The sequence below is a fragment of the Lepus europaeus genome, chromosome 4 (assembly GCF_033115175.1).
Source record: "Lepus europaeus isolate LE1 chromosome 4, mLepTim1.pri, whole genome shotgun sequence".
Classification (NCBI taxonomy): domain Eukaryota; kingdom Metazoa; phylum Chordata; class Mammalia; order Lagomorpha; family Leporidae; genus Lepus; species Lepus europaeus.
The window spans coordinates 52,384,826-52,404,319 of NC_084830.1; the positions used below are offsets into that span (position 1 = coordinate 52,384,826).

A 19,494-nucleotide genomic window follows, 5' to 3' on the forward strand; every position below is an offset into this window, starting at 1 on the left:
TAGATAATTGAAAATGAATCTTGATGTGAATGGAAGGGGAGAGGGAGAGGGCATGGTTGCGGGTGGGAGGGAAGTTATGGGTGGGAAAAAGTCATTGCAATCCGTAAGCTGTACTTCGGAAATTTATATTCATTAAATAAAAGTTTAAAAAAATAACAAAAAAAATCTCCACCCACACAGACCATCTGCTGATAAAGAATGGCAATTGGGGCAGGCCTTGAGCACAGCAATGAAGCTGCTGCTTGGAACACCCACATCCCATATCAATGTGCCTGGGTTTGTGTCCCAGCTCTACTTCTATTCCAGTTTCCTGCTAATGTACACTGGGAGGCAACAGATAATGGCTGGAATACTCAGGTTCCTGACACCCATATGGGAGAACTGAATTGAGTTCCTAGATCCTGGCTTTGGTTTGACCTAGTCCCAGCCATTGTAAACATTCAGGGAATAAACGTGGATAGAAGATCTGTCACTGAACCAATATCTCCTCCCTATCTCCACCCCCACCTTCCAAATAAATAAAATAATTACATAAAAATTTATAAAACAGAAAAGAATAGTAGTGTATGTTATCAAACACAAATCAACAAGAGTCTCTTGATCCTATGGTGTTATTCACTACTATAAGCTTTCCACTTTGCCTTTTACCAAAGCTTAAAAAATTTTTTTGCCCAGACACAAAAAGACAAATACTTTGTAATTTCACTTGCATATGGAAACTCAAAAGTCAATCTATGAACAGCAGAGAGTAAAGCAGTGATTGCCAGTGTTGGGGAAGGGGATGGGGAGTGAGGAATGGAAGATGTTGGCCAAGGGCAACAAACTTCTAACTTCAGTTAGAAGATACACAAGTTCTGAGGATATGATGTGCAGTACTGGTGGTGATGAATATGTTAACTAATTTGGTTGAGGGTGTCATTATAAAACAGACACATATCTAATCATGTTATATACCGTGAATATATTCAATCATTTTTCAAGTGAATACTTTAAAATAAAAAGTGTAAATTAAAAAAAAAAATTCAAAGCGAAAAAAAAATCCATGTGTCATTTTCATTCCATTCAACTACTGTCAAGGTAAGCTTTCTTAGTAGTTTTGCATTTTTAGGCTTAATTCTGGCCTCTTCAAATCAATGAACTAGCATCCTAAGCACTCCTATTTTCAGGGTTATCTTCATGTCTTGGCTCTCAGCCTGTGATTTAAAACCAACAACCAAAAAAAAAAAAAATCTCTGCTAGACAGCATTATTATCATGAATCACCAATCATTATTTTCCCCATTTTCCAGCAACTTTTCTTCTGTGTCATAGAGTCCAAAAGTCATATCTGCCCTTACTGCACATTGTCTCTTTCACCTTTCATTGTTCCATCCCCAATTAAGCTGCCCACAAGAGAGTCTATCACATGGTGGTCTACTACTCAGATCAAATACATGCAGCAGCTGTTTATTTGCAAATACAGAATGTGATGAACACATGGTACAGAAAGATGGCTAATTTCTTATGCTAGCTTCTCATTTACATTAGATTATTCACTCTCCTTTCCCCTTTACAATTCCATGTATGTGGTAAAAAGCCTTATGTTTCTTCTCCACTAAACTCCACTGCAATAGAAACAATTGAAATATTACCAAGTGCCTCAGATAGCCAAGACATCACAGCACAAAAACAGTAGTTTTTGGTAGTGATAATATTAATTATAATAACAGCATCCAAATAAGCAAGTATGTTCTTGGTTCTTAGTATGTTCCAGGGACATCCCTGGAGGTCTTACAAATTTTATCTCATTTATTATAACACCATGACATATGAGCAGTATTATCTATGTCTTTGTAAGGTTAGTAGGTAGTAGAGTGATGATTTAAAGCCAGATCTTTCTGAATACAGTGAACATGAAGGAGAAGAGTAAGGTGAGATGAAAGATATGGGGCACAGTAAATAGACAGAAGTGAGTTGAATGATGGAGTAGAACAGCCTCACTCATTATTCACGCATGAAATAAATGTCTAATGATTACCTAGGATCGACTAAGCCTGGTGTCTACCTTTAAGACAAGTTCCTTGCCTTCCTGAAGCATGTCTGGCTTACTGACTTTTGCCATAAAGACAATAGTCAATGTGCCCAGCTGTTGAGAGCACACAGACAGGGTGGGACCCTGTCAGGGACACTGAAGAATGCTTCCCAAATCAGAAGCCTCTCGAGCAAGAATGTAAGCAATATGTGAGAGGTCTCAAGCTGACCAGGGATGCAAAGGTACAGCAAGGAGAAGTCAGAGCAAAGCAACATGGCATTGGCGTAGCCAACAAAAGGGACGTTCCGGGAACTGAGTACTTCTGAGGGCTGCAGAGGAGGAAGCACAGAGAAGACCGAGGAAGATAAGAACAGATGGGCACTTAGGTCTTTTATTTATGTTTGTTTATTTTAACTGATACATTAAAATTGTACATATTTAGGATTATTGTATAATGTTTCAACCAGTGCATACTTTAGTAGAAGAGAGGGTTGGGTAAACGTTGCTTAATAGATACTTAGGAGAAAGAAGTTCTGGTTTTTTATTTCACAGCAGGGTGACTATAGATATGATAATATACTGTATATGTATACATATGTATAAACTTTATATGTACACATATATATAAACTTTATATATAAATATGTCTAGGAGAAAGGATTTTGAATCCTCGCACCATAAAGAAATGCTAAGTGCTTGGGCAGGGAGTTTTGACACCATGTTAGGATCAGCATTAGTAAAGGGTACAAGAAGAGGAGAGGTATCATGGAGGAAGGAGTCAGGTGAGGAAATATGGGACACAGGGCTCTAGGACAAGTGACTACTCTCTATAACATGGCATCTGAGATTACCTACCATAAGCCATTACATCATACGAATTGAATTTTTAGCTGCCTTTTATTAAGACTATAGATTATGATAATTTTAATGTTATAACTATTGATAATGTTAATTGTGATGGAAAAGAAGGGTGATAGATAAGCAATGATGGTCCTTAATCAGAGCCATGGGGTCTGAAGAAATAGCCTGAGAGAACCAGGAAATTGGATGGATACAGGGAAGGGCATTTCAGAGCTGGAGACAGCTGCTGAAATACAAGGCAGGTAGCACAAAAGCAGATGGGTTACTCAGTCGTACGCCAGTAATCACTGGAGCTATCAGACAACAGGCTGAAGGATGGGATGAGAAAACAATGATAGTTTCATTAATTCTGTCGTAGAAAGTAATCAGATGATTCAAGTGAAAAAAAAAGTATCTTTGAATTGATAATATGTCATTCAATGCAACATAATTAAAAAGAAATTCTGATGGCTAGGCACAGTTAAATAACATCATGATTTAAGGCACTATTTCATAGCCCCTTGGGATTAATATATTTTCTGTTGTGTAGAAATTGTGTAATGTCATTCAAACTCTTCTTGACAACAACATATGTATTAAACCATCATATCTCGACTCTGATTTAATATCTCCCTATAGATAAGAAATGGATTTTCAAGAAAAGGAAAGAACTCTTTGTGTCTGAAATTTGTCAAGAATACAACTCTACCATAATATTTATATTATGGCAAGGGAATAAACCTAATAAACACTGGTTTTTGGTATTCTAGAGAACAAAATTTCTAGTAGAAAAAAAGAGTGACGAAAATTACAAAACCTTAAGAAAGAAATAGAAGAGGATACCAAAAAATAGAAAAATCTCCCATGCTCATGGATTAGAAGAATCAATATCATCAAAATGTCCATTCTCCTAAAAGCAATTTATACATTCAATGCAATACCAATCAAGATACCGAAAACATTCCTCTCAGATCTGGAAAAAATGATGCTGAAATTCATATGGAGACACAGGAGACCTCGAATAGCTAAAGCAATCTTGTTCAACAAAAACAAAGCAGGAGGCATCACAATACCAGATTTCAGGACATACTACAGGGCAGTTGTTATCAAAACAGCATGGTACTGGTACAGAAACAGATGGATAGACCAATGGAACAGAATAGAAACACCAGAAATCAATCCAAACATCTACAGCCAACTTATATTTGATCAAAGATCCAAAACCAATCCCTGGAGTAAGGACAGTCTATTCAATAAATGGTGCTGGGAAAACTGGATTTCCACATGCAGAAGCATGAAGCAAGACCCATACCTTTCATCTTACACAAAAATTCACTCAACATGGATTAAAGACTTAAATCTACGACCCGACACCATCAAATTATTTGAGAGCATTGGAGAAACCCTGCAAAATATAGGTACTGACAAAGACTTCTTGGAAAATACTCCAGCAGCACAGGCAGTCAAAGCCAAAGTTAACATTTGGGATTGCATCAAAATGAGAAGTTTCTGTACTTCAAAAGAAACAGTCAGGAAAGTGAAGAGGCAACCGACAGAATGGGAAAAAAATATTTGCAAACTATGCAATAGATAAAGGGTTGATAACCAGAATCTACAAAGAAATCAAGAAACTCCACAACATCAAAATAAATAACCCACTTAAGAGATGGGCCAAGGACCTCAATAGACATTTTTCAAAAGAGGAAATCCAAATGGCCAACAGACACATGAAAAAATGTTCAAGATCACTAGCAATCAGAGAAATGCAAATCAAAACCACAATGAGGTTTCACCTCACCCCGGTGAGAATGGCTCACATTCAGAAATCTACCAACAATAGATGCTGGAGAGGATGTGGGGAAAAAGGGACACTAACCCACTGTTGGTGGGAATGCAAACTGGTTAAGCCACTATGGAAGTCTGTCTGGAGATTCTTCAGAAACCTGAACATAACCCTACCATACAACCCAGCCATCCCACTCCTTGGAATTTACCCAAAGGATATTAATTTGGCTAATAAAAAAGCCATCTGCACATTAATGTTTATTGCAGCTCAATTCACAATAGCTAAGACCTGGAACCAACCCAAATGCCCATCAACAGTAGACTGGATAAAGAAATTATGGGACATGTACTCTATGGAATACTATACAGCAGTCAAAAACAATGAAATCCGGTCATTTGCAACAAGATGGAGAAATCTGGAGAACATCATGCTGAGTGAATTAAGCCAGTCCCAAAGGGACAAATATCATATGTTTTCCCTGATCGGTGACAACTGAGCACCAAAGGGGAAACTTGTTGAAGTGAAATGGACACTATGGGAAACAGTGACTTGATCAGCTCTTGTCCTGACTGTTGAAGTACAATGTAATACTTTATCCATTTTAGTATTTTTTTGTTCTAGTACTATTGGTTGAACTCTGTAATTAACACACAATTATTCTTAGGTGTTTAAATTTTAACTGAAAAGTGATCCCTGTTAAATATAAGAGTGGGAAAAAGAGAGGGAGGGGATGTACAATTTGGGACATGCTCAATCGGACTTGCCCCAAATGGTGGAGTTAGAAACGTGCCAGGGCATTCCAATACAATCCCATCAAGGTGGCATGTACCAATGCCATCTCATTAGTCAAAGTGATCATCTTCAGTTAACAACTGATCACACTGATAGGTCTAAGAGTCAAAGGGATCACACAAACAAGACTAGTGTCTGCTAATACTAACTGATAGAATCAAAAAGGGAGAGAAGGATCCAACATGAGAAGCGGGATACATAGCAGACCCATAGAACAGCAGTTGTCCTAAATAGCACTCTGGCCTCAGAATCAGCCCTTAAGGCATTCAGATCTGGCTCAAGAGCCCATGAGAGTATTGTAGGCATGGAAAGCCAAGACACTCTGGAAAAAAAAAATGACTTAAGTGAAAGATCTCTGGGAGTGAGATCCCAGTGGAAAGAACAGAGCCATCAAAGTAGGAGGTACCTTTCTCTGAAGGGAGGAGAGACCTTCCACTTTGACTATGACCTTGTCTAAATAAGATCAGAGTCAGTGAACTCAAAAGGCTTCCATAGCCTTGGCAACTCATGACTAGAGCCTAGGGAGATTACTGACACCATAAACAAGAGTGTCAAATTGTTAAATTAACAACAGGAGTCACTGTGTACTTTCGTCTCATGTGGGATCTGTACTTAATGTGTTGTCCAATGTGAAGTAATGCTATAACTAGTACTGAAACAGTATTTTTACACTTTGTGTTTCTGTGTGGGTGCAAACTGATGAAATCCTTACTTAGTATATACTGAATTGATCCTCCGTATATAAAGATAATTGAAAATGAAAAAAAAACTTGGTTTTAAATTGGAAATTGCATAGAAAATTAATCAATTTTTTAAAAATATCATGTAGGATCTCTGTCCTTAATGCACTGTACATTGTGATTTAATGCTATAACTAGTACTCCAACAGTATTTTTCACTTTGTGTTACTATGTGGGTGCAAACTGTTGAAATCTTTACTTAATGTATACTAAACTGATCTGCAGATAAAGAGAAATGAAATTGTTTTTTAATGCTATAACTAGTACTCAAACAGTATGTTTCACTTTGTGTTTCTATGTGGGTGCAAACTATTTAAATCTTTACTTAATATATACTAAATTGATCTTCTGTATATAAAGAGAATTGAAAATGAATCTTGATGTGAATAGAAGGGGAGAGGGAGCGGGAGAGGGGAGGGTTGCGGGTGGGAGGGAAGTTATGGGAGGGGGAAGCCATTGTAATCCATAAGCTGTACATTGGAAATTTATATTCATTAAATAAAAGTTTAAAAAAAAGAAATGCATATTATGAAAAAATTGTGCGTGAATTTCAAAACTGTTTTGCACCAAAATGAACTTACCTTTAAATTCCAATTTCCATAAAATTTTTGAGGTACCCTCTTATGCTGCAGCAGAACAAGCACTGCATAGTATGGCACAAATGCATTTCAGTGCCACGTATTCCATCCTGGCAGGTGTTTATGTAGTGAACAACAAATGATAGATGTGAAGGATACTCAACAAAGTATTAGTTTTCTCCTGGGATACAGGAGACTTGAACTTGGTGGGGGATACTACCGGGGCTTCAGTTATATCTGTCACATTACATGTAATAATTAGAAAGACAAAAATATGTAGCAAAAACATCAAAATGTTAAACCTTGTCATTTTTAATTAATGGTCAGGACTATTTGGTATATTTGTTTTATGATAAACTCAACCCTATTAAACATACTAAGTGCCTAACAAATTTAGTTATTGAACTTATTGAACTCTTGGTAAAAAAAAAAAAAAAGGAGAAATGAAAATGGGTCTTGATGTGAATGGAAGGGGAGAGGGAGCGGGAAAGGGGAGTGTTGCGGGTGGGATGGAAGTTTGGGGGGGGAAGCCATTGTAATACATAAACTGTCCTTTGGAAATTTATATTCATTAAATAAAAGTTTAAAAAAAAGAAAAAAAGAGTGAAAAGTATTGTTTATGATAGCTTTTAATTGGACTTTATTCAGTCAATTACACTGAGGGGAGAAATTCTTTCACTTCTAGTTTTCTATAATCTACCGCCCAGTGCATGTACTGCAAATGTGAGAGTGAAGTATAGACCAGGGACTAGAGGATAGAACAGGCTAGCAATGCAAGTTTTCAGGCACTCCTTAGATCACCAAAGCCAATATGAAGTTCAGTGTGGGCAGCCCTAACTTTGATAGCAAACAGAACTTGGTTCAAACCTCTGCATTATATATTAGAAATTCTAAGACTTAATACATAATATATATCCATAGAGTGGAATACTACCAGGCAATGCCTGGCACACAGTGAACCCTCAATAGCCTTCAGTGAATAGAAGCTGGTATTGCTGAAAAATAATTTTTAAGGTGTAAAAGGGGAAAGTCAGGGTTTAAGTATGACAGGGCTCCTCTTTTCAAAGTCATAAATTTCATCTTCCTGTCAAGTAAAAATTCCTCTGCCAACTCCTTATGAGTATCTGGAAGCTAAACTTGCCTAAAACTGTGACTGGTACAGGAAACTGACATTTTTATGTCAATTTCTAGGGTTTCCACCTTCTTTGTTATTCTTCATAAAGTGGTACAAAATATAAGAAATTAATAAACAGAAACTCCAGATTTTTGAACTTACCATTTTTGTCTGCTCTCCTCAGTATCTAGAAGGGAAAAAGTAAAAATTTGTATCACCATTTTTGATAAGTATTGTTATGAACATTATATTCACACATAGTTCACCATTATTAAACAAAAGACATTCTAACTTTAAGTAAAATTTTCCCAATTGAGATCTTTACTATAAACAAGCTCCCCAAACAACCCAATGTTCATCAAAAGGTGAACAGATACATAAACTTTAGTACATCCTTATAATGGAATACTGCTGGGAAAAAAGAATTAGCTATTGAGATATATAATAACTCAGATGGAATTTAAACAGGGCAGAGAAGGAGGGTTAGAAAGATGTGAGGAAACACTGGGGGTGACAGTTATTATCTTGATTGTGATCACGGTTTTACATATGTGAAAATCATCAAATTTAAATTTAAATGTGTACGTGTTAATGTAAGTCAACAATACCTCAATAAAACAGAATAAAATAAGAGTAAGTCACAGATAAACAGAAGCTCACATGTCTGCACTTCAGTTTACTTGTATCACTATATTATTGGACCTATTTTAAATTGTCTTTGATGTATAGGAACTGTTCAACCGCCTGATATCTGTTACTTTTCAGTAATGATTTTTGGTTTTCTGAAAAACTAATCTTTCCTCCATTCTTGCTCCATTGGATAAGCCAGGTGTCACATCCCTCTGTCCGCAGCAACTGCTCAAGGATGAACACAGTAGGACCACTGAGTAATGGAGCATGATTTTGTTTGTTAAGAGAGAGCCATACTTTCCTCTCTGCTGGGTTTGAACGTAAAAAGGTCTAGGCAAGGAAATGTTAGCAGCCATTTTGTGAGTGTATATATTGCAAGTTGAGTTATTGAAGTTCTTTTTTTTTTTATTTTATTTATTTATTTTTTTGACAGGCAGAGTGGATAGTAAGAGAGAGAGACAGAGAGAAAGGTCTTCCTTTTGCCGTTGGTTCACCCTCCAATGGCCGCTGCGGCCGGCACATCATGCTGATCCGAAGCCAGGAGCCAGGTGCTTCTCCTAGTCTCCCATGCGGGTGCAGGGCCCAAACACTTGGGCCATCCTCCACTGCACTCCCGGGCCATAGCAGAGAGCTGGCCTGGAAGAGGGGCAACCAGGATAGAATCCAGCGCCCCGACCGGGACTAGAACCCGGTGTGCCGGTGCCGCAAGGCGGAGGATTAGCCTGTTAAGCCACGGCGCCGGCCGAGTTATTGAAGTTCTAACCCTCAGAACTTGTGAATGTGATCTTATTTAGAAATAGGACCTTTGCTGATATGATCAAACTAAGATTCAATTAAGTTATAATTAAATGGGGTGATTCCTAAATCCAATGACTGGTTACCCCATAAGGAAAGAGAAATACAGAGATGCAGAAACAGAGGAAAGAGGTTGTATGTTGACAGAAACACACAGGAGTAATGCAGCCACAAGCCAAGGAATCCCAGGGACTGAGAGCCACCATGATAAGTAAGGACAGAGGCATGGGACAGCTTCACCTCTGGAACCTCAGAGGGAACATGGTCCTACCGATGCCTTCATTCCACCCATCTGGCCCCAAAACTGTAAGAGAGGAAATGTTGTTTAAGGTATCCTGTTTATGGCATCAGCTTGCTAAGGCAGCCCTGGAAATAACGGAATATATAACTTAAGCAGCAGCAATACCTAAGAAAGCAGTGTGGAGAGACTCAGAGAAACTTGACACTTGGGGCATCCCCAAGTCCCTGATCTAGTTATCCTGATGAGGAGATCTCTGCTTTTCATTGCAGTGGCCAATAAAAAATTATTTTTTAATACAAAATGGTCTGGATTATTTTCTATTAGCTACAATCAAATTAACCCTAAATGATATACACTGAAAAAAAAAAATCCGGATACTATAATAATTAAAAAGTTACATACAGTGCCAAAGAAAATGTCCCTCTGCTATATCACAACAAACTTTAATCACTTGCAAGGGGCTCCTGGGAATCATTTTCATCTGAGTAACTTGTAATTATAATTAAATAACCACAGCTATTCTTCTATTTAAATCAGCACTTCTTAGTGGCAAGCTTGAAACATGGGCAGTGCTTATAAATCCCAGGTTGTCTGTTTCACTGCTTTTTACTACCAGAAACATTACTCTTTCATTCTATTGATTTCAGGGAAATAAGGCATAGCTCAATCAAATCATTACTGCTGGTGCTGGTGCTGTGGCATGGTTGGTAATGCCACCGCCTGCAGGGCCAGAATCCCATATGGGTGCCAGTTTGGGTCCTGGCTGCTCCACTTCCAACCCAGCTCTCTGCTATGGCCTGGGAAAGCAGTGGAAGATGGCCCAAGTCCTTGGGCCTCTGCACCCACGTGGGAGACCCGGAGGACGCTCCTGGCTTCAGATTGGCCCAACTCGGGCCATTGTGGCCATTTAGGGAGTGAACCAGTGGTTGGAAGATCTCTGTCTCGCTCTGCCTCTGCCTCTCGGTAACTCTGCTTTTCAAATACATACATCTTTTAAAAAAGTCATTATTGCTTTATGTTTTCTTTTTTTTTCTTTTTTTTTTTTTTTTGGGCAGGCAGAGTTAGACAGTAAGAGAGAGAGACAGTGAGAAAGGTCTTCCTTCCACTGGTTCACCCCCCAAATGGCTGCTACAGCCAGCGTGCTGTACCGATCCAAAGCCAGGGGCCAGGTGCTTCCTCCTGGTCTCCCATGTGGGTGCAAGGTCCAAGCACTTGGGCCATTTTCCAATGCCTTCCCGGGCCACAGCAGAGAGCTGGATTGGAAGAGGAGCAACTGGGACAGAACCTGGAGCCCCAACCAGGACTAGAACCTGGGGTACCAGCGCCACAGGTGAAAGATTAGCCTAGTGAGCCATGGCGTCGGCCCTTTCTGTTTTCTTATAAAATATTAACATTACTAAACTTTTCTAGCATCAGATGGGTATTGCCGTGACTAGTATACATAAGAAATTGGTTCTTTTTTTATTAAATTGATTCTTTTATAGGAAGGCTGCATTCAATAGTAAGTAATATGCTTAAAGCAGAATGAGACCCAAATAATCTTTACTCTACAGGATTAATTGCTAGTGGCTATATTGGGGATCCAGTTCCCCAACACAGCCAGCTTCTTTCTCTATTCTAAAATGAGGGAGTCCAACTGAGAGTCAAGGAAACACAAAATGCATCCTATTTCTTACCTTTGACACATTCTAATATTTTATTTCAAGTTCTAGTATGCCCTCATGAGTTCAAAGTGACAAGATTAGGGATACCCACACATTAGAGAGCTGGGCTCAGGATTTCTGCCATTTCATTTCATAAAGGACAATCTTAAGTAGCAGTCAGCATTTTAGAGATGAAATTGAGACAGTAGCTTGTGTTAATGAGACAGTTATTATAATTAAATATGAACAGAACTGTCTCTACTGCAAATTTTGCCTCTAAGCCCACAGACTAATAAGAAATGCACTGCAGATCAGAGTTGAGTTCATTATGCTATGTTACCACAGTAAACTGGGTCAGCTAATCTTATAGTTGCCATCACTAGATGAATAGTAAATAAATTTGAATATCATGGTCAGGCTTTAAGTTTAAATACAGATAATCCTGAAGTTTTCTTGTAATTTAAAGATTAATAAATATTCTCTTGAGGGAAATAAAACCTTTAAGAACACTTTAAATAGATCAAAGGATGGGATGGTTGTGATGCTAGTTGGGACACCTAGATTCTATCTCAGAGAGCGTTGGTTCCAGTCCTGACCCTACTTGTGATTCCAGGTTCCTCTTAATGTGCACCCTGGGAAGCACCAAGTGATGGCTCCAGTACTTGGGGCCCTGCTACCAACGTGGCAGACTGAAGTTACTTCCCAGCTCTTGGCCTCAACTTTGCCCAGCCAAGGCTGCTGCAGCCATTTTGGGGATGAACCAACAGATGGGAGCTCTGTCTCTCTAATAATATATGTAATGAAAATGAGAACATGACATGTCATAACTAAAAAGAAAAAATAAAAAGCTATTCTTTGATAATCTTGACTGAAAATCCTCACCATAAACATATAATGACAGACATTAAAGTGTAAATGTCTTCTTGGAAACAAAAAACTGAGACAATCACCGTTCACTGAACTAATATTTGCTAACTGTGTCACACCATGGAGCAGGTTAATATTCAAGGATGAGATCAGTTAGTTACTTGGCAGACTCCTGGGAATCTGAGATTTAGGACAGAGTCAGGAATCATTCAGAACATGGAATCCTGTCCAAAAGGGAAGACCTAGTAGGTGAGTTGTGTTGTGACATCCAGCAGGTGCTGTTTCCAGCTCACTCGTTGCCCTGAGATAGAATGTGGGGAAGTAGACACTGAAGGGTGGGTAGAAGAAAAGTAATCAGCACAGATGAGCATATTTTCTTCTCAATTTGTCCCAGGGTGAGCCCTGCAGGAAACCCAGGCAAGGCAAGCCTATGATGGCAGACAACGATGAGGCTAATTTTTGTTCTCCCAACTGGCCATTCTCCCTCACATAATCCACCATGCATGTGTAATTAGGTGAGATAAGAAATATATGGTTGTCAATAGAACTCAGTCACAGAACCATTGCATCTGGAAAATTCTTTCTGCTTTGACAGGCCTCTGTCCATCTCCATTCTCAGAGATGACACATACAGGGACTTAGGATTAAATACATTTTAAAGGAGAAACTATTACTCATTTTTACCAAGTCTTTGACCATCTGGACCCTGTGCTTTGTGTTCAGGGTATAATGGGTGTGCATGCCTGGAGGGAGAGAGGAAGGGAAGGCAGTGAAGTCACTTCCCTCTTTTACAACCTTCCAACCTCACTTCCACCTCACCAGGGTGGAACTGTAACTAATTTCATTTGGGATTTCTCTTGCTTTCAGGGATGAATTGCAAGTTTGCTCTTCTCCCTCTGTACGTGGCAGCACTGATTAATGGAATGGTTCCAAAGAATCCACATGCTACACAGAAGTGTGCTCTAAACGAGGGTTTATTCTCTCTTATCCAGAATGCAGTCATCTGGGGAAAAAAGCACTAGTGCAAAAACAGAGACAATTACCATCTTTCTGGGTCCCTCTGTGTTGTTGCAAACAGGAACCTGTTCAGACCCTCTCCCACACCAGCCTGTGTGATGGAGTCCCTTGGCACTAGTGCTAGGTTTTCTACACCCCATACGAGGTTTTCATGAATATTTATGATGAACTGATATTTAATTCTGTCATTTTTTTAAGAAAGTCACATAAATTAGCTTGATAAAGAAGAATCCTTATGTAGCTTATGGATTTAGCTACTATTACGTGTGAATTCATGGAACACTGCTGTAACTATTACATTTCAAATTCTTACAGCATATTTTCTATTTTTCCTCAGTTTCCTAACCAGTAAACTCTTATTTCACACTCACAACAACCTTGGAAATAAGTATCATACTCAGTATTATTGCTGATTTGGAGATAAGAGAAATGAAGCAAAACCCAACTGTTATGATAACAAGATTTTCTTGTTAAACATCTATCTCTTGTTTCTATAACTGGACATGTTTAATCATGTCATTAACACTATTCTCACATCAGTTCAAATCATTTCTAGATAATTAACACTTCCAGTGCATTTTAACTTTTAAAAGATGTATTGAAGCCAGTGTCATGGAGCAGTAGGCTAAGCCTCTGCCTGTGGTACCAGCATCCCAAATGGGTTGATGTGCTGGCTGCTCCTCTTCTGATCCAGCTCTCTGTTAATGTCCCGAGAAAGCAGTGGAAGATGGCCCAAGTGTATGGGCCCACACATCTGCATGAGAGACCCAGAAGAAGCTCCTGACTTCAAATCGGCTCAGCCCCAGCTGCTATGCCCATTTAGGAAATGATCCAGCAAATGGAAAACCTTTCTCCTCTGTCACTCTCTCTCTCTGCCTGTAACTCTACCTCTCAAATAAATAAAACTCTTTTTAAAAAGATTTATTTATTATTTAAAGGCATATTGGCAGAGGAAGAGAAAAAGGAAGGGAGGGAGAGGAGGAGGCAGAGAAAGTCAGAGAGAACAGAGAGAGAAAGAAAGAGAGACACAGAATGAGAAGATACCTTTCATCTGCTGGCTAGGGCTGGGCCAGGTGGAAGACAGGAGACTAGAACTCCATTTGTGTCTCCTACATGGATGGCAGGGGCCAAGGTAATTCAGAGGTCTTCTACTGTGTTCCCAGGCACATTAGCAGGGAGTTGGATTGGAAGCAGAGCAGCAGGGACCACAACCACACTCTGTTAGGGGATAGTGGCAGTGTTGTAAATGTGGGCTTAATCCACTGTGCCACAAGGCTGTCCCCCAGTGGCATTTTAATGTAACCACTAGAAATCAAAGTTTTCCTCAAATTTGGAAATTAGTCTCCGTGATGTAGACGCCTCCAGTTGATTTCATAACTATTACAGTTCAGTATAGGTAGTACCTATCACCTTTTTACTATAATCTGAATAAAACTTAAAAAGCAACCTTTCTTAGCAGCTCTATTAGAATATACTAAATCTAATAAAATAAAAATGATATACTTATATTTCACATTTTATTTTGCTGCAAGCAAAATGAATAATTCAAAAGTTCCTAAGTAACAAATCCTTTTCCATGTCACATATTTCACCAGAGTGTTAGATTTTTCACAAAATAACTCAAAGAAAAGTGTAAACAAAATCTTTTCTATTTGAGACAAAATCCAATGGCAGCTTTTTTTTTTTTTTTTTGGTAGAGTGTAGCATTTACAGACAAGCATGTCAACATCTCTTACATGAGTCAGTTTCATGCTTTTTTTTTTTTTTTTTTAAGAAATGGATATGAGAAGGCAAGGGTGCCCTCTTAATAGATGACTAGCTCCTCAAGACAGGCACCGGATGCTGTTTGGCAACAGAATTTGGAAATAATCATGCCTATATAATAATCAATGAGACTTCAACTTCCTTTTTATTTTTAAAAAAGAGTAGTTGAGCCTTTGAGCCAAGGCTGGTGTGCATATCGGGGAGCTTGACTTCCCATTCACCTAGTTTAATCTTTTCACCTTTACACTGTCAGCAGAATTTGTTAACTGCTTTAAAAATAATCACAAGCAAGCACTAGCTATTCCTAGGGGACAGAGTATACTCGGGTTAACATGAATGGATGCCCCATTGGCCCTCTTTGAGTCATGTTCATGGGTAGCAGCTTAGTTGTCAATGTCAAGACAGACAGGATTTTTGGAGCCCTGACTTCCTCCTGCCACTGAAGACAGCCAGCTAGCTGTGCTGTGTTGCCTGTCCCTTCACTCAGCTCAGTTTCTTGTGAGCTTTATGGCCCTGAAGAACGAACCTAGAAAGGAACAGTAGCAGCCAGCCAAACCATTAGCACTGCCAACATCATCCAATTGACCGAAGCCCAGGAGAGATCAACACTCACCAACAAGAAAGCACCTAACAATCTGCCTGTGTGAATAAATGGGAATCTTACTCTTGGCCTTGGGTGGGAGGAACGTGGCAGGCCTTGAATGCCTGGGAAGAAGGCAGCCACAACATACAGTTGAATCTTCTATCATTTGCCTTAGATCAATTTTAACTACGGATTGCAGTTTCTCTCTGAATGAAAAAAAATCTAGCTAATCCATTCAAGATAAATTCTGGAGGGCTCCTTATCCCTCGTCTCATTGTCTTCATTATCTCTGCCTCACCATTATGATACTAATAATTTGATTTCATCACATTTTCATCTTTCTACAGATAAATGTATTTGGCCTCTGGCCCATCTCCTACTTATTTCGATTTTAATAAGAAATGATAACTCAGAGAAGGGCACAAAACGTGGCTCTAAGCCTTTGCCTGCTTCTATCAGGCCAAAACACGAGGCAGCCTGATCTGTCCTCATGGGCCAGACACTACCTCGGGGGACAGCAGGAATGTGACAACTGTGGGGCTGGGAGAAGTGTGAGCCGGGCAAAATCGGGAAATGGGAAGGCAGAGAAAGCGGCTGGATGACAAGGAGGAAAAAACAGAGAGAACAGAAACAGCAGGATGGGGAGTCAAGTGAAATTGAGAAATAAATAAGAAGCACACAGGCATCAAGAAAGAAGCCACGGGGTGAGGGCAGGAAAACAGCACAGGCAGAAAAGAAAGAATGATCATTGTGTCAGAGAGATGGAGGAGGGAAGTCAACAGGAGGCAGGCGCAGGACCAAAGAAAACCATCAACAGCTGGAATTGATGGAGATAATAACAGTGATTACCACGTGGAGAGGTGCAAGAAGGGAGACCCAGGGGGTGGGGGGGGGGGGGGAATAAGAGGCAGTAGAGAAAAAAAGAAGAGCATGAAAGAGACCTTGGCCATGGCTGTGAAAAGAAAAAACAAATGCATTCAAAGTCATTGTTTTCCCAGGCGCTGAGGAAGGATGGCCAGGCAAAGAGGCGTCCACTGCGGCTCTGGGCAGCCTTGGAGCTCCGGCGGGGCTGGAGGCTGCAAAGGGACGCCCACCCCACCTCGTACCTTTTGTTCACTCCAACCCCTACAGGATCCTGGCTGCTGGGGAACCTTAACTTTTCGGGATTCCGTTTAGGGTTGTTGAGCCCCACACTGCAGCCTGGGACTGCCCTTTTTGATAAGCAGAGTGGCGGTCCTTTGCCACGGTGGTCTTTTGGGATGGAGGGCAGGGAAAATTCTCACCCAAGTTCTGGGCTCCCACACTGGCCGCTCAGCCCCCCCGAGGGAAGAGGAAAGGTGCTGGGGCAGCCCCGGCGCCACTCCTGCCCGCGGCACTTACGTCGAGGAAGATGGACATGCCCTTGGACAGCCGCAGGGCAGAGCTCAGCTCCTCCGAGGAGTTGTTGGAGGACGGCGACGTCTCCCGGGAATCCTCCATGCTCAGTGGCCGGCCGGGAGCTGGGCCGGGTGGACGCGCTGTCTCGGGCAAGGGCGCGGCCGAGAGGCTGCCTCCGGGCGCCGCCGCTGCCGCCAGGGCTCGAGCTGCGAGTGGGTGTGCGCTGCCTGGCGCTCCCTGCGCTCCGGCTCCCCTCCCTCTCGCCGGCCTCCGCGCTCCCGCACCGCTCGCTCTCACGCCCTGCCGGCAGATCACGGCGCCGGGAGCCGTCTCATCCCTACGCGTAGCCAAGCTCGGCCCCCTGCCACGGCCGGGGATGACCCCGCGGGACCCGGGCGCCCCACGACGGGCCCGCGGGCGGGGAGGGAGGGATCATGCCCACAGAGCCGCGAAGTGAGGAAGGACCCCGTCCCGTGGGCTTACCCTGCCGTGGAAATCGTGAGTCCACGGTGGTTTGCAGAGGTTTGGTCTGCTTCGCTTTAGCTCCTAGTGGGACTCCTGCCCCACCCTCCCCAAAGACGAGTGGGTTCCTGATGCCACCAAGAGAGGAACCGCAGCTTTAACGTGGGACTTAAGCTATGGCTTTGGGGATCTGGCAGATCTGAGCTCCACGCCTGCCTTAGCTACTTGGGTATTTTGCGATGTGGCAAGTTACAAATTCTTCAAGCCTCAGGTTTCCTCATAGTGAAGTGGTCACAGTGAGGCATGCATGTGGCAATGCTCACAGAGGCAGGACTGTGGACTCCGCAAAGAATAGGCATCAAAAAGTTCCATAGGGGAAATGCTGGTCAGCTAATACCCAAATAAGACCTAGGCCTTGCGCCATTTGGGGACGATGTCTCTGTCTCTGCTTTCCAAATAAAATTAAAAATTTAAAAAAAAAAATCAAGACATTGCTACTTTTAAAAACACTTTAGAGTAAATCATTCAATGATTGAGAGTTTCTGTGAAGACTGCCATACTACTGTAAGTTGACCACACCTTTCAACAGGAGAAAAAGCCCTCTTTAAGGAGCATCTAGAATGTGTGAGGCTTGCGTCAGTTACCTCCTGGTTTACAAAGTGGAGCCCTCAGGGAGCACAGTGAGGCAGACAGAAGACAGCCTGGTCCAAACAGAATGGACGGGTGATCCGACCTGCACGTGTGACCTCCCAGGAAAGTAGAATATGTTCTTTCTGTAAAAAAGGTCTAAGACAACCACAATGCAGCATATAATGTTAGTGCCTCAGGCACGTGAAACATGCAGTGTGTTTCTCATAGGAGCAGTACTTTATAAATCCAGTTATGGGGACCAAGGAAGTCTTGATAAAGAGGTGGTATCTGAAATGGATCTTAAAAATAAGTCGATACTCTGTGGTTGATCAAAATAAAAGGAAAAGGCATCCCAGCAGGTGAAACAGCGTGAGCAAAGGTATGGCATCAGAGAAGCACATGGAAGCTGTGACAGTCCCCAGGAGGGAGTCTGTAAACAAACAAACAAACAAAAATTCAAGTCCTATCCCAGTCTTCCTGAGTTTCAACATCAAAGTATGTAGCCCAGGAATCGCAGCCCCCTGTAGCCTAAGGGTCCACACACAGCACCTCTGTAGCAGGGCCAGGGCAAGGGTGAGGCGAATGAGGTGCACTGGGCACAAAATGCAAGGAAGTGCATACAGTCAGGCCCATCAGGCAAGACCTTGAGACCCACAGCCTTCTTAAATCACACCAGCGGCTTTGCTTTCGCTGTACCCAAGTCCCAGCTCTGCTCTGTTCTCAGTTCTCAGAAGACTGGAATCAAATTGTTCGCAGGTCTGGCAGTTTATTGGAATTACCTGGGGCTTGTGGTAACACATTTATTTATTTATCATTTCAAATGCAGATTGAGAAGTCGATCTACCATCTGCTGGCTCATTCCCCCTCATGCCCTCAATAGCCAGGGCTGGGCCAGGTAGAAGCCATATGAGTGGCGGGGATTCAACTAGTTGAGCCATCACTTGTTATCTCCCAGGGTGCACATCAGCAGGAAATTTGAATGGGAAATGCAGTCGGGACTTGAACTCAGGTACTCCAAAGTGGGAAGGGGAAGTCCCAAGAGGCGTCTTAACCATATGCCAGACGCTCATCCCGACAACAAGTTTATTGACTCTTCCTCTGAGAGGTAGATCCATTGCCCTTGAATATGAAAAGATCGTGACTGCATTGGTGAGAAGGAGGCAGAAGTGACACTGTGTGTTTTCTGAGGCTGGGCAGCAAAGGCTTTATAATTCCACCATTTCCTGAGCTTCCATACAGGAAGTCTGACTACATTTAGGCACCATACACTCTGCAAGTCCAAGCTATGTGGAAAGGCATATGTAGGAACCTAGCTAGTGTATCCAGCTGCGCAGAGCTTTGCATTCTCTCAGCATAAACGGTGGAAATGTCAAAGTCTCCAGATGATTCTAGTCCTCAGCTGTTTGAACTGTCCGTTGCTAGCCATGTCCCAGTCAAGACATCCAGGAGCAAAGATACAGTTTCAGTACTGGGCCTTGTCAGATCTTTTGATCCACAGGGCATAATAAAAGCTTCACTGTTTCACAAAAATAAGCCTTGGGTGCTTTGATTTTTTTTTTTTTTTTTTTTTTTTTTTTTACAGGCAGAGTGGACAGTGAGAGAGAGACAGAGAGAAAGGTCTTCCT

At 41.4% G+C, this 19,494-nt stretch overlaps 1 protein-coding gene across 1 annotated transcript in view; it reads right to left on the reverse strand.

Annotated features, from left to right (window-relative positions):
- Positions 1-16,879, reverse strand: part of NECAB1 (N-terminal EF-hand calcium binding protein 1) — a 221,807-nt gene extending 204,928 nt beyond the window's left edge. Inside the window, exons 1-2 of the mRNA XM_062189509.1 lie at positions 16,781-16,879; positions 8,023-8,047 (exon numbers count right to left, since the gene is read on the reverse strand). Of these exons, the coding sequence (XP_062045493.1) occupies positions 8,023-8,047; positions 16,781-16,879 (124 nt within the window). The remainder of the gene's footprint in view (positions 1-8,022; positions 8,048-16,780) is intronic.
- Positions 16,880-19,494: the final 2,615 nt, after the last annotated feature.